The sequence below is a fragment of the Corythoichthys intestinalis genome, chromosome 16, assembly GCF_030265065.1.
Source record: "Corythoichthys intestinalis isolate RoL2023-P3 chromosome 16, ASM3026506v1, whole genome shotgun sequence".
Taxonomy (NCBI): Eukaryota; Metazoa; Chordata; class Actinopteri; order Syngnathiformes; family Syngnathidae; genus Corythoichthys; species Corythoichthys intestinalis.
The window spans coordinates 10,342,407-10,357,048 of NC_080410.1; the positions used below are offsets into that span (position 1 = coordinate 10,342,407).

At 38.4% G+C, this 14,642-nt stretch overlaps 1 protein-coding gene across 1 annotated transcript in view; it reads left to right on the top strand.

Moving 5' to 3' along the window:
• Positions 1 to 14,642, top strand: part of myo15aa (myosin XVAa) — an 88,758-nt gene that overhangs the window by 25,099 nt on the left and 49,017 nt on the right. Inside the window, exons 21-31 of the mRNA XM_057860825.1 lie at positions 842 to 959; positions 1,055 to 1,230; positions 4,469 to 4,553; positions 4,673 to 4,726; positions 4,802 to 4,883; positions 6,479 to 6,615; positions 6,843 to 6,938; positions 7,028 to 7,263; positions 9,861 to 10,051; positions 10,139 to 10,211; positions 10,430 to 10,621. Of these exons, the coding sequence (XP_057716808.1) occupies positions 842 to 959; positions 1,055 to 1,230; positions 4,469 to 4,553; positions 4,673 to 4,726; positions 4,802 to 4,883; positions 6,479 to 6,615; positions 6,843 to 6,938; positions 7,028 to 7,263; positions 9,861 to 10,051; positions 10,139 to 10,211; positions 10,430 to 10,621 (1,440 nt within the window). The remainder of the gene's footprint in view (positions 1 to 841; positions 960 to 1,054; positions 1,231 to 4,468; positions 4,554 to 4,672; positions 4,727 to 4,801; positions 4,884 to 6,478; positions 6,616 to 6,842; positions 6,939 to 7,027; positions 7,264 to 9,860; positions 10,052 to 10,138; positions 10,212 to 10,429; positions 10,622 to 14,642) is intronic.

The window sequence follows — 14,642 nt, forward strand, 5'->3', positions numbered from 1 at the left end:
AGCTGGACCACATTACACCGGTTTTGAAATCACTACACTGGCTTCCAGTGAGTCAAAGGATAGACTATAAAATACTACTGCTCGTCTATAAAACACTTAATGGCCATGGACCAAAATACATGCTTGATTTGTTAGATTCCTATGAGACATCTAGACCCCTAAGGTCGTCTGGAACGGGTCTTCTGCATGTTCCAAGAACAAGAACCAAGCAGGGTGAGGCAGCATTTAGTTATTATGCTCCTCACCTCTGGAACAAGTTACCCGAATGTCTGAAGTATGCTCAAACTGTTAGCTCCTTTAAATCAGGGCTAAAAACGCTTTTGTTTAGCACTGCATATCCATAACTGTCTATATATTTCAATCTACCTGCCTTCTGTTCCTCTTGTGCTTATCTCTATTGCTGATTTCAATGATTATTAGTAGTAGTAGTTTTTGCTTTATTTTTATTTTTGTTTTATTTTTATTTATTTATTTTTAATCTGTGATTAAATGCAATCTTTTGTCTTGGTTTTTACGTTGTGTTGATTTAAATGTGATTTTTATGGTCTTCATGTGATGTAAAGCACTTTGAATTGCCTTGTGTTGAATTGTGCTATATAAATAAATTTGCCTTGCCTTGCCTTGCCCCTGGCCCCCCCTTAAAATCCGCTTATGCTTACACTGCTCGTTTTGACCTCAGTTTTTGGAAAAAGTGCCAAACAACAAAATTACTGGACAATTTTCCTGTTTTTTGGAGGGCTTCTGAAGGGTTCTCCTTCGATTATGCCATATATTCATGTTAAATAAGGTGAAAATCATAATATGGGGTCTTTAATGCATTGTATGTGTTCGTCTGTCATAGATATAAGTCTCTCGTGGGAATGCAACAGCTGCCGTTAGCCAATGGAGACAACTGTGTTCTGCTGCTCAGTAAACTATATCCTCTTAAACCAGGAGACCACCATGTCGGGGTCACAAAGGTTTGCTCGTCTGTCTGGTCAAAAGGATGTGTTTGATTTTTAAAGATGTCACTTATAATATCCATCACTTGGTAAGTTTGTTGTGTTTTTTGCAGTTGTTTGTGAAGGAGGCTGTCTACCAGCTGTTAGAGTGTAAACGGGAGCGCTGTCGTCAGTTCGCTGCACTCACCCTGCAGCGTTATACTCGCATGTATTTTGTCAGAAAACGCTATGTGGACCTCCGCAATATGATCATCAAGCTGCAGGCGCATTGCAGAGGCTTTCTTACCAGGTGGGCCTTAAAACTGGCATTATAATAAAATATTCACATTAATTCTTTCAGTGCCATTAAGCTTATCACTAGCATTCGTTGCTTGCCCTCCCAATTCAAATGGATTGGACTTCCATTGCCGTCAGTAGCAGGCAATGAGTTCACACCTGCTTGCATGTGTTGTAACACAATCATAATCATCAGGTTATCTCAGGGACATCTGCTCAAATAATTTGTGGGATGTGAGAATTATAACAGTACATCACAGATGTAGTCTCACCACTACTACCAAAATTTTTGCTGAAGTAATAATGTGTAATTTTGAAACAGTGTAACTGTTGTGCAGTGCTGGTTTGTATCTTGGTTCAGGTCAGGCCTGGTGTGGAAGTATAGTGCATGGATTATAGAATGTTAAACTGGTATATGGCGTTACGCTTGTATGGCGCCTTTCCAACTTTAAGGCCCTCAAAGCTTCACACAATATTCTTATCTACCAACTGGTGACGCAGCAACAGGAGCAAAATAGGGTTCAGTATCTTGTTCAAGAATACTTAGACAAGTTCATCAGGATGGGGTATCAAACCCAAGACGTCTGGGTTGGGACACAACTACTCCATCACTGAGCCACGCACCCTAGATTCCTCCATTATTTTTTTTTTTTACTCTTGCAAAGCACTCGTTTATCTCATTGGTTGACGCTAGCTGTCAGAGTGTCAGGCTGTGGTGATGAGGCGGACTCAGTTGCGGAGGTTTAGGCAAAAACTTTATTTTAAAAACAGAGGTTCTTCTGCTGACATGCGGGGATGAGAAAAAAGTACAAACCAAAAGCTCTCCAATGGCGGAATAAGTCAGGGCAACCACAATCAATGTTCAAACAAAAAATGCACTCCAAAAGGGAGGAAAGGCAAAAACACAAAGCGCTCCAAATGGAGGATAATATTCAGTATAACTATGACAGGCTATGGCGAGAGGCTGACGTGACTGACCTTGTAGGAAAGACACTTCTGCACTAGACAGGGGAAACGAGGGCATTACAGACACACACAAGGTAATGGGGAACAGGTGGAAACAATAGGTCATTAGGTGGCAAAAGGAAGGGCAAGTACGCGACGATGAAGAGGGTGAAGCCTTCAAAATAAAACAGGAAATGACATGACATGACACAGAGTTCAATACTTTGAAAAAACATGTACTTTAGAATGTTATTGGGGGCTATAACCAAAATGTATTTCTGTTTTAGTTCATTTTAATTAATTTTGATTTAATTAACATTGTATTAATTTATAAACTTTGTCATAATTAGATAAAGATAATATTAAAAATACAATAATGGTTAATAATTTGAAAAATAATCATATCACTGCTAATATTTAAGTTTTTTTTATTTTAAATGACCAAAAATAGTCACTTGCCCTATAAAGGGTTAAAATTCTTAAGTGTCAACCTTCGAATAGCTATCCAATGTTTTAACCGCTGTCATTGAAAGGGTTAAAACTGAGTGTAGATGGTTATTTAAATATACACAACAATTGGCTGGCAATCCTCCTCTCGTCCAAAGTAAGCTTTAAAAGGCCACAGCTCACTGATAACCCTCAGGAGAATACAGAGTATGAAAATGTATCTGAACCTTTTGGAATTTCTCACATGTCTGCATAAAATCACCATCAAATGTGATCTGATCTTTCTCAAAATCACACTGATGAAAATACAGTGTCTGCTTTAGGTAAAACCACCCAAAAATGTATAGGGTTAGGACCCTCTGCCTAAGGAAACTTAAAGAGCAGTTGAAGCCAATTTTTACCAAAAAATTTAAGTCAGGTGTGTGCCCAATCACCGATGAGTGGTTAAAAGCTGCCCTGCCCACTATAAAACACACACCTGGTAAGTATTGTCTTGATGAGAAGCATTGTCTGATTTGCATCATGGCTTGGTCAAAAGACCCGTTTGAAGACCTGCGATCAAGGATTGTTGATTTCTATAAAGCTGGGAAAGGATACAAAAACCATCTCTAAAAGTCTGGATGTTCATCAATTCACAGTCAGAGAAGTTGTCTACAAATAGAAAGAGTTTGGCACTGTTGCTTTTCTCCCAAGGAGTGGCCGTCCACCAAAGATAACGCCAAGAGTTCAGTGCAGAATACTCAGAGAGCGAAAAAAGAACCCTAGAGTGTCTGCTAAAGACTTACAGAAAATCACTGGCAAAGTCCAATATCTCTGTTCACACATCAACTATATGTAAAACTATGGCCAAAAATGGTGTTCATGGGAGGACTCCACGCAGGAAGCCACTGCTGTCTAAAAACCAAACAATGTGTCTCATTTAATGTTTGCAAAAAGGCACTTGGACACTCCACAAAAGTTTTTAAAACATTTTGTGGACTGATAAAACCAAAGTTGAACTGTTTGGGGGTAACACACAACATCATGTGTTGAGGAAAAATGGAACAGCTCACAAACATCAACACCTCATCCCCACCGTGAAGCATGGTGGAGGGAGCATCATGATTTGGAGCTATTTGCTACCTCAGGGCCTGGCCAACTTGGAATCATTCATGGAAAAATGAATTCAAAAGTTTATCAGGATGTTTGCAGGGAAAACCTGAGGCTGTCTGTCAGACAGTTGAAGCTAAAAAGAGGATGGATGCTGCAACAAGATAATGATCCAAAACACAGAAGTAAATCGACTTCAGAATGGTTTCAGAATAACAAAATACACGTTCTAGAGTGGCCAAGTCAAAATCCTGACTTGAACCCCATTGAGATGCTGTGGCATGACCTAAAGACAGCGATTCATGCCAGACATCCTAGGAATCTGACTGAACTACAGCAGTTTTGTAGAGAAGAGTGGGCCAAGATTAGTCCTGATTGATGTGCCGACTGATCTGCAGCTACAGGAAGTGTCTGATTGAAGGTACTGCCGCCAAAGGGGGATGGGGGGGGGGCATAAAATATGAAATGTGATAGCTCACTTACTTATTGTTTCCCCCTTCTGTCATTATTGGTATACTATCCTCATTAAAATATGAAAACCTATAAATGTTTGGGTTGTTTTAGTTAAAGCAGACAGTTTTTTCATCTGTGTGATTTTGACAAAGATCACTTCACATTTGATGTGGATTTTATGCAGAAATGGGAGAAATTCCAAAAGGTTCAGATAGTTTTTCATACCAATGTAAATATACAAAACTGGATGGACAGTAATGTTGACAGTATTAAACTGATGAATTTGCTGGTGCGGCTACATCTTTTCTAACTTACAGAAGGCACTATGTGAAGATGAAGGACAGCTTGGTTCGGTTCCGATCCCTTGTCAACTTTTATATCAGCCGGAAACGATATGTAAAGGTACCACAGTGCAGACTCACTACGTGTAATAGCAATAAAGAAAAAAAATATCTTACATCCAAGCTCTGTTGCATCTTCATCTCTTCAATTTGACATGTTTATGATTGTTTTATCTGAAGATGAAGGTGATGGTCCAGAGGAAAGCTGAGGAGGAGAGGAAAAAAAGAGAAATGGTAATTTGAAACTCAAATGCGACGCAAACTACAATGCTTTATTCCACTATAGATTAAAATTAACTCTTGTCATAGGAGCTGATGAAAAGAGAGGTGGTAAATGTTACACATTTGGTGATCCCTGCTGAGCTCGGGAATCTACTGCAAGCAGCAGGAGGTTCGTATGTTGTCTGTAAAAATGACAATCTAACACAGGGGTGTCCAAACTTTTTGCTCCGATTTCAGAAAAATCGAAGGATGCACGGGTCAAATTGAAATCCTTACACTTTCATTTGTTAAACACGACGCTCTCATAACGTGACCGGAAATCAGTCCCAATCACGTCATTTTCAGAGGATCGGGATCTGGGTGATAATGATTGGATTTTAAAAATGCATATATTTGTATTTATTTTTAAATATTACCTCATTGGCTGCCGTTGATGACAATAGATGTCCAATCCATTTTGACTGCGAGGGATTGCTGCCAGCCCCCAAGTCAAATTGGATTGGATTTCTATTGCCGTTAGTGGTAGTGAAAGGTAATCACTCAATATCAGTCTTCACAGTTAAAATGGACTTTTTCTATCACTGTCAATGGCAGTTAATGAGTTTTATATACACAATTATACTACTGAAAATCTACTTTTCAGAACTAAGAGAAAATGTCAAGCGACAGCAAAAAAAGTCATGAAAATCGCAAGGCAAGTCTGAGCAAATTTATTTGTAGAGCACAATTCAACACAAGGCAATTCAAAGTGATTTACATCACATAAAGATCCACAAACAGAGACAAAATGATTCGTAAAAATCACATTCCAATAAAAAAGAAAAAAAAACAAACAAAGACCATTGTAACAGGAAATAAAATGATACATAAAAATCACATTAAATCATCAAGAGAGTTAAAACGATTGAAATCGGAAATGGAAATTATAAACACAAAAATGAATTAAAAAAACAACATGAAATTTGAAATATATAGACAGTTATGAATATGCTGTGATAAACAATAGCATTTTAGCCCTGATTTAAAGGAGTGAACAGTTTGAGCACACCTCAGACCTTCAGGTAGCTTGTTCCTTATAGAGCACAGTAACTAAATGCTGCTTCACCCTGATTGGTTCTTGTCCTTGCAACATACAGCAGACCACTTCCAGACCACCTTAGGTGTTTAGATGCTTCATAGGGGTCAAACAAATAAATAATGCATGTATTTTGGTCAAGGCCATTAAGTGTTTTGTAGACAAGCAATAGTAATTTACAGTCTATTGTTTGACTCACTGGAAGCCAGTGTAACAATTTCATAACCGATGTAATATGGTCCAGTTTCTAGTTTCGAGTTTTTATCAAGACCTCTAAATAAACCATTGCAATAAACCAATCTACTAAAAAAAAAATTCCCATGTCTTGTTTAGACACAACCAAGATTAGCTCAGTTAATCTCACCTAATTATTTTTTTAAAAATAGAAATTCAAGTTCTCTACATTGATTTCAACATCTGAGGTTTTGACCCCTGAGCTAATGGAGAAGTACTGTTTTAGTGACTAGCTCTATCTAGCGTTAAAGCTGAGAAATGCAATAGAAAGTAGGCTGAACTCAAGCTTCCTGTGCCTGCCATGTTCAATGATATTTTCATAATTTGCGGCTGGCCCAAAAGAACTTGGCCACAGGCCACAATTGGTCTGTGGTCATAGTTTGAACACCCCTGATCTAACATATCAGTGCTTCGTGACTGACTACTAATCCTGTCTCTTTGTTTCTCTCTGTCAGGCAGGAGAGAGTTGCACTCAGATTGCTTGGCTCTGCTTCAGGCTCCTCATATCCAAGAGTCCTCTTCTAGTCAACTCACTCTGCCTTTGGACATCAACAACTACCCTTTCAATCGTTACGTGCTCAGCCACTTCAGAGTAAGATTATGTCCTAATGTTGTAAATTATCTTCAATCTGTGTCAAATCTGTCAGTGCGTTCCTTTTCGTAAATGACTTGAGGAAACAATGTGCTATCCTTATGTACGAAATTTGCACAAAATTAGCTACAACATTCACAATATCTGTGTTTTCATATGCAGTGGAGGCAGTTTGACACGAAAATTAATGGGTTTTAACAGCAGCAGTCATTGTATATTTGTTGTAGGAGCCAATGTTTGGAATGTTGATGACACCCCTGGAGGCACCTCTAACATGCATAGAAGAGGATCTCAAAGGAGAAGCTTTGGAGCTTTTCAACATGGTAGGTGGACCTTTCCCCTGTGTGTCAATCAAGTGTGACAAAATATATCTGCTGATTTAAATGTTTCTTTATTATGTATCCTTCTGCAGGTGTTAAGATTCATGGGGGATCCTCATTTGAACGGCGCGCAAGAGAACATCTTTGGCAATTACATCATTCAAAGAGGTCTCTCGTCTCCAGGTTTACGAGATGAGATCTTGGCTCAGGTGGTCAACCAGGTGTGGCGAAACGTTAACGCTGACAATGCAGAGAGAGGCTGGTTGCTATTGCTTGCGTGTGTCTGCAGCTTTGCTCCCTCGCCACAGATGGACAAATATCTACTCAAGTAAGAATACTATTTGTACGAGAAAAGGACATTTCTCAAGCAATTGCATGGGAGGCTTTGCTCTCACAGCCATTCTTCCCAGTTTAAATGTATTGGATGTCTATCATTGTCAGTAGTGGGCTTTTCGTTAATTTAAAATCACTTACAGCTCACTCACTCCCCGTTGATTTTTGGTCACTTCCTACACATTTTGGGGTATTCCGGGCTTATTTCCTGTTGAATTTAGAGGGCTGCAGCTATCGATTACTTTTGATTGATTGATTTTGATTGATTGCTTATCGATTACGATTGAAACATACATCGTCAAATGCTATTGTTTAGCCACAACTGGATTCATTATATCATTACACTTCATCCTTCTCCCAGCCGCTGGAAACAGAAAGGGGTCCCCAACCTTTTTTGCACCACGGACCGGTGTGATTTGTGTCTTTTTTTCATGGACCAGTGTTCTGTCAAATTTTGCACCCTTATAAAAAGCTCCCAAAGCTTTTGTGGCGGTGAAAAGCCCTCTTTTATATTCAGTTGGACTCTCAATGTTATCCAACGGTGCTAAAAAAAAACTAGTTACATCATAAACATACATGTGCAACACAATAATGGCGTAAATTAATGCTTAACGACACGGTGAAGTTATTAAGTAAGAGAGCGGCGTGCAGTTGTTGTGTGCAGCTAATATGGCAGGATGTGTCTGAGGAGAACTTTTCTACATCTCCGTCCATGAGCAAACGTAGTTAATATTCCTTTCTTTAAAGAAAGTTTGCAGTGTTTACTTTGGAATCACTGCATTTGCGGCCATTTTTAACGTTACACGCATGCAAAATTTGTCAGAACACCGGCAATGTGCGGCAGAAAAATACAGCAAATATAAAATAACATTTGTTTTAAGCCCCGTCATGTTAAGTGCAGGGAAAATATAACTCACCCGCTTAATCAGTGGGAGGCCTGAGCTTGTTTCGTTGAGAAGAGATGGTCCAATCTAGGTGTGATGGGCAAGTGAGAGAAGCCCGCTTCACAAAGATGCGATGTTGGAAATTGTAGCACGGTTTTCAGTGCTCTCGTAGCGATGTCAGGATATTCCGGACTGACTCTAATCCAGAACCTCCGTAGAGTTGTTGTCTCAAATGTACAGTACGTTTAAGGTCGCCGTCATTTGTGATCTCTACAAGCTGATCCTCCTGTTGCACAGACATGCTCGAATCACTCGGTTTATTCACAAACGGGTCACAAATCCACTCCTTTGCAGTTTGTCGGTCTTTAGTGATTGGGAAGTAGCGTAGATTTTAGTTTCTTCGAGGTTGTAGGCTCATCTTCTGGCTTGTCAGGTGCCCTTTTCCCCATAAAAAAATCTGTCCAAAGACGTCTCTTTTTCAGTCGTTCTAGTGTGGGGGCTAATTATTTCCAGGAACAAATGTGATTCGCCTGTCCTACGTTATACGTTATTATCAAGGACAAGCGCACATAGATATACAAAACAAGATGTAATGCTAGCAGTCCAATCAATGGATTTCTATGACGACATTTTATATCTGGAGTAGACAGGGATATTGGTGTGTTAATGGGCACAGGCCAAAGTTAATTCGGCCAGAATTCAGTCGTTAATAAATTATTATTTCTGTGTGGCCCGGTAGCAAATGCGCTACGGACCGGTACCGGTCCATGACCCAGCAGTTGGGGACCTCTGGTTAAATCCATCAGCAGGTGACCGATAGAGCAGAATTTTACGACACTGCCTCATTGGAAACACAGTCTTCCTTAAAGCAACAAACTACCGCTTTTGTCCACCTGCGTCGCTAAAATCAACCAAAATTGAAAAGTTGCCTCGTGTTGCATTAACAAATCGTTCAAACACATATTCTTACAAAAAAAAAACCTGCTAAATATACCTATAAACTAAATTACTAATGCATAAAAAAAGCATTAGCTCCAAAAAAAAAAAACTGACCATATGTTGGTCTTAACAGGGAGCAGCTGGATTCAGACATGTTAAATGAGTTATCATTTGATGTCATATTAACTGTTGCCACAAGAGGGCAGTGTATTTACCCAAATCAATAAAACTAAATCCAAACACTTTCAAAACAAACCATTACAATGAAGCGAATCCTTGAAGCAGCAAAATTTGATTTGAAGCTTTTTTCCGACTCAAAATACTCGAGTTATTCGATTAATCATTTCAGCGCTAACATCAGGTCATTTTTTTCTCATTTTAATTCATTTGTCAAATGGGGATGTTTTTGTAGAATTTTGGTGGAACCGTACGTTTTGGGTAAAACTATAAAACTTTTGTGCGGATTGAAAAACATTTTTTTTTTTTATGTAAATTATGTGAATAAAAAAAAAAGACATTTAAAAAATATATATTTTTTATAGGAAAACCCGCATTTTTGCTGCTACTGTAAACGTTAGCTGTGAAATCGAAAGACGTGAAAGTTTTTGTGAAAATTGAAACTGTGAGAAAATTTGTGGCCTGTGCAGCACACCAAAAAAGTTGACTGGAATTTGGGAATGTTTTCAAAGTATCTCAACGGTGATCCCCAACATGCATATGACATAAATGGTGAAGTGTCAATTTTTTGTATTCAATTTACTATCTTCAGGTTTGTTTCTGACCACGCTGCTGTTGGCTGCCAAGCACTTCTCCAACATAGACTCATGCAAGCCAATCAGAAGATGCAGCAGAGCTCAGGCCCCGCTTCTGAGACATCACGGACTTATCCGCTGTCACTGCTCGAGTGGACGGCCAACAGGAAAAAAGCTAACATGGCGTTACATGTGCATTGTTTTGATGGTAAAACTAAATCATCTGGATGAATTACGATGATGGTCATGTGTTGACCACAAATGGGTTAAATGATTCATTCATCCGTCTATGTAGGAGCGTCATTCCTGTGTCCAGTTCACTCCTGGACGAGCGGCGAGGATATAGCGGCAGACATCCTGCGCCACAGGTGCTCATTCAAATTTGACCATTTGAACAAAAATGAAACTTGTAAATTACCATGCAATGTTTTCTTTTGTGGCAGTAATCTTAATGCACAATTAAAATAATAAACAATGTTAATGAATTTGTAAATTAAGTTGAAGTTGAATCGTTAACATGCAAAATCTCAACATCATTAAAAAAAAAAAAAAAGAAAAAAAAAAGTGGATTGTGGGGGTCTTGCAGGGGCGTGTCAGAGTGGTGGAAAGGGAGTTCTGTCCTGATGAAGGAGCACGGCCAATGGGTGGAGTTGGCAGGTCACGACTACGTGATGGACTTGATTGCCGACCTGGAGCTTCCAAATGACTTCCCAAAGCAGAAGAGCTATTTCATCATCAGTACTGACAGCCCCACTAGAGTCAAAGCCAACACCAGCCTGTATGTACACACGGAGCACTTCATACATGACTTAACACAGTATTAACATCCAGGCCCGGAGTGACTAATCGGGAGCTTCTGGACGATTCCAGAAGGGCCGGCTGGCCAGATGGGCCGGTCCGGGTTTTATTAAAAAAAAAAAAAAAAAAATTACACTGTTATCATTTTTTGTTTGGTATTTATTTATGACAGTGCCACTGAGTATAACTTACATTCTGTTACCGCTGTCCCCGTGGGCCGTCTTAAAAAAAAAAAAAAAAAAAAAAAAAAAAAAAAACTATTATTTTTTTTCCCAGACTCATCCTCACGTGTGCAGACGAAAAATACAGCATGCAGCTCCGCCCCCTAATTGTAGTCTGTATTGAGCCAAATTAGCTGCTATCTCGGTGCTCGGATGGATAAAAAGAGCAAGGGTGGCGCTGAAAATTAAGAATTAAAAAGAGAAAAGCACTCGTGAAAGAATCGGCAAAATGCGCGAAAATAGCTAATTTTTTTCATGCAACGACCTTGCGGCCTCAAACTACAGAGGATTACAACGAAAGTGGTAAGGCCGGATGGCGAATAAAATGCAACTTGCACGGTGCAAGTTGCACCGTGTGATACGACAATATGTAATTGTGGAAACTTTGGCTTCTTGTAGCACCTCACAAGGGATATGTAGCAGCAAGCATTAGCCATAATGAACACACCACAGGTGCAGAGCTGGAAGGTAGGATTGCCATGTCGTTCAGCGAGTGAACATTAGAATGAATATATTCAATTACGTGGCGTTTTTAAAGTGGAAATGGAAAATGGATAATAGTATCATTAGAAGTTGTTACAATGTGCAATACGTATTCTTTATTTTTCATATTGTTATGTTGCTATGTTTGTTTTATCTGTAAGCACTCATTTTGTTAATATTTGATGTTGCAGAAAAGGTCTTATTTATTCATTTATTTTAGGGCTGTCAAAATTAACGCGTTAACGGGCGGTAATTAATTTTTTAAATGAATCACGTTAAAATATTTGACGCAATTAACGCACATGCCCTGCTCAGACAGATTTAAATGACAGTACAATGACATGCCCACTTGTTAATTGTGTTTTATGGAGTTTTGCCGCCCTCCGCTGGCGCTTGGGTGCGACTGATTTTATAGGCTTCAGCACCCATGAGCATTGTGTAAGTAATTATTGACATCAACAATGGCGGGCTACTAGTTTATTTTTTGATTGAAAATTTTACAAATTTTATTAAAACGAAAACATTAAGAGGGGTTTTAATATAAAATTTCTATAACTTGTACTAACATTTATCTTTTAAGAACTACAAGTCTTTCTATCCATGGATCGCTTTAACAGAATGTTAATACTGTTAATGCCATCTTGTTGATTTATTGTTATAATAAACAAATACAGTCCTTATGTACCTTATGTTGAATGTATATATCCATCTTGTGTCTTATCTTTCCATACCAACAATAATTTACAGAAAACTATGGCATATTTTATAGATGGTTTGAATTGCGATTAATTACGATTAATTTTCAAGCTGTAATTAACTCGATCAAAAATTTTAATCGTTTGACAGGCCTAATTTATTTTCCAAATGTATCATTTAATATAGTTTTTTTTTAAATCCATTTTTAAATTTGTTCAAAATATGTTGTGTTGCACTTGTTAAAATAAAGCCACCTTGTTAAACAACCATTACCTGCACTGAATTGGAATACACAGAATTATAGTACACGGCTTTAGAGAACACTGAACTTAACACGTCTATGCATAATGACATAATTTTAAATGAGTGGGCCGGTCTGAGGCATGAAATTCCAGGGCCGAAAATGTGTCCCACTCCGGCCCTGTTAACATCTATGGACATTGGTGGATGAAGTACTCACTTTTTTTAACTTAAGTAAAAGTACAGATACAGGGGCAAAAATGACTTACTGTATATAAAACTATCTAAGAAAAAAATGTACTCAAGTACTAAAGTACTTGCTTTAAAATTTACTTTTCAAGTAAAAGTATTTTCTCCCGATGCAAAAATGTGATACGGAGATCCGAACTAATATTCGAAGAACCAGAAAATTCATTACTATGCTCTTTTTTTTTTTAACTGTGCATACTTAAAAAAAGCAATCAAAGTGACTGCACTGTAAACCGAAGCTTAATAAGCTGAAAAACAAAAAACTCCAAACAAACTGGCAGATTGAAGGCAACTACAGTGGTACCTCGACATCCGATCATTTGGACACACGATCATTTCGACATTTAACGTAAAATTTGACTCTCCATTTGTTTCTACATCCGACGGCATGCTCAAAATACGACGATGTATGACAGTGGCGCAGTTTTTTTTTTCCCCACAAGATGGATGCACGGAAGAACAATTAACATGGGTTCCGATATTCTTAGTGCAGGTGATGAAAAAAAGGAAAAATGTGATGCTTACTATTGAAATGAAGTTGGAAATACCCTATTTTTCGGACTATAAGTCACAATTTTTTTCATAGTTTGGCTGGGGTTGTGACTAATACTCTGGAGCGACTTATGTGTGAAATTATTAACACGTTATTATATCATTTCAAATGTTATTTTGGTGTTTTGGAGTGACACTGATGGTTTGGTAAACTTGTTAGTTTGTTTTTTATGCTATAGTTATCTGAATAATTCTTAATAGCTATGTTACGTTAACATACCGGTCACGTTCGCATTTCATTGTTCATGCATCATTTAACATTATCACTGAACACTTATTCAGCATGTTGTTCTCTATTGTATTTTTTATTTAAATTGCCTTATAAGATGACATATCTGTTCTATGTGTTGGATTTTATCAAGTGAATTTCCCCCCACTTATATATGATTTTTTTCCTCTTCGTTAGGCATTTTATGGCTGGTGCGGCTTATACTCAGGTGTGACTAAGAGTCCGAAAAATACAGTAATAGAAAAATATGAGCGTCGTGTGCGCATCGTGAACTGGCTCGACAATATGGCCGTAGAATGTCTACTCTCGACGGTCCTCCTCCGGCCTCCATTCGCCAGTCGTTATAAGTTAAGGTGACAATTATTATTGTGGTAACATTGCCAAAGAAATCGCCATTTTCGTTATGTTTCTAGTCATTTATTCCATCAACTTGTGCAACACAATACACCTACAGTCCCCGGCAGCTGACCATGTAAAGTGAAAGTAAAAGGTCCTCACTCACTCTGGCACGTCAACCACGCGGTGCATTCAGGTACACCATGCAAAAATACCTCTGCCACATTAGAACCCGATTCGTTACATTAATACAGGTGGTATTATTATTATTATTACTATTATATTATTATTCCAATTTTTATTCACAATTTATGTGTTTTGCTCTGTGTAATTGCCATTTGCAATAGTACCAGCAGTATTTATTAACTCATTCAATCCCAGCCATTTTCACCGGTGCAACCCCCTTCGCTCCCGGCTGTTTTACTGGATTTTGACTAATTTTGCAAGGCCCACAGAAAATTCTGTTCTATTGCTATATAAACATGGGTTAAGGTTAGAAAAAAAGAAAGATTAGACTCTCTTCTTTCAGCAGGAAAAAAAAGTAAGTTCATATCTTTTTCCATTCTGTAGAAATCAGCATTACAAAATAGCTTAGTTTGAGCACTTTTCCAATTTCTGATGAAAAAACAGAGAAATTGAATTTTTTGTGAAAGCATACATTTCAAACATAACTTTAAATTCGACACAGCTATTTTTTGCTTTAGTTACATCCCAAATATCTGAATGTTTTCCTTTTACAAAATAACATAAACAACACAAATACAGCTTTTGATAGCAAAGTAACAATTTATTTACACATAACTAACTGAGAGATGACGCTGTTGTCGCCACGACAGCCGGGTAAAATTTTCCCTCATCGCCGCCTGTCTCATAAAGATGGATTTTTTTGAGTCTGTGCAGGGTCTGCTCGGCGAGCAGCACGGACTCAACGGCATCGTCCGCTGCACTGGTGGTCCCGGTCGTTCAGCTCGGTCATCCAGCGCCTGGCATCCCGG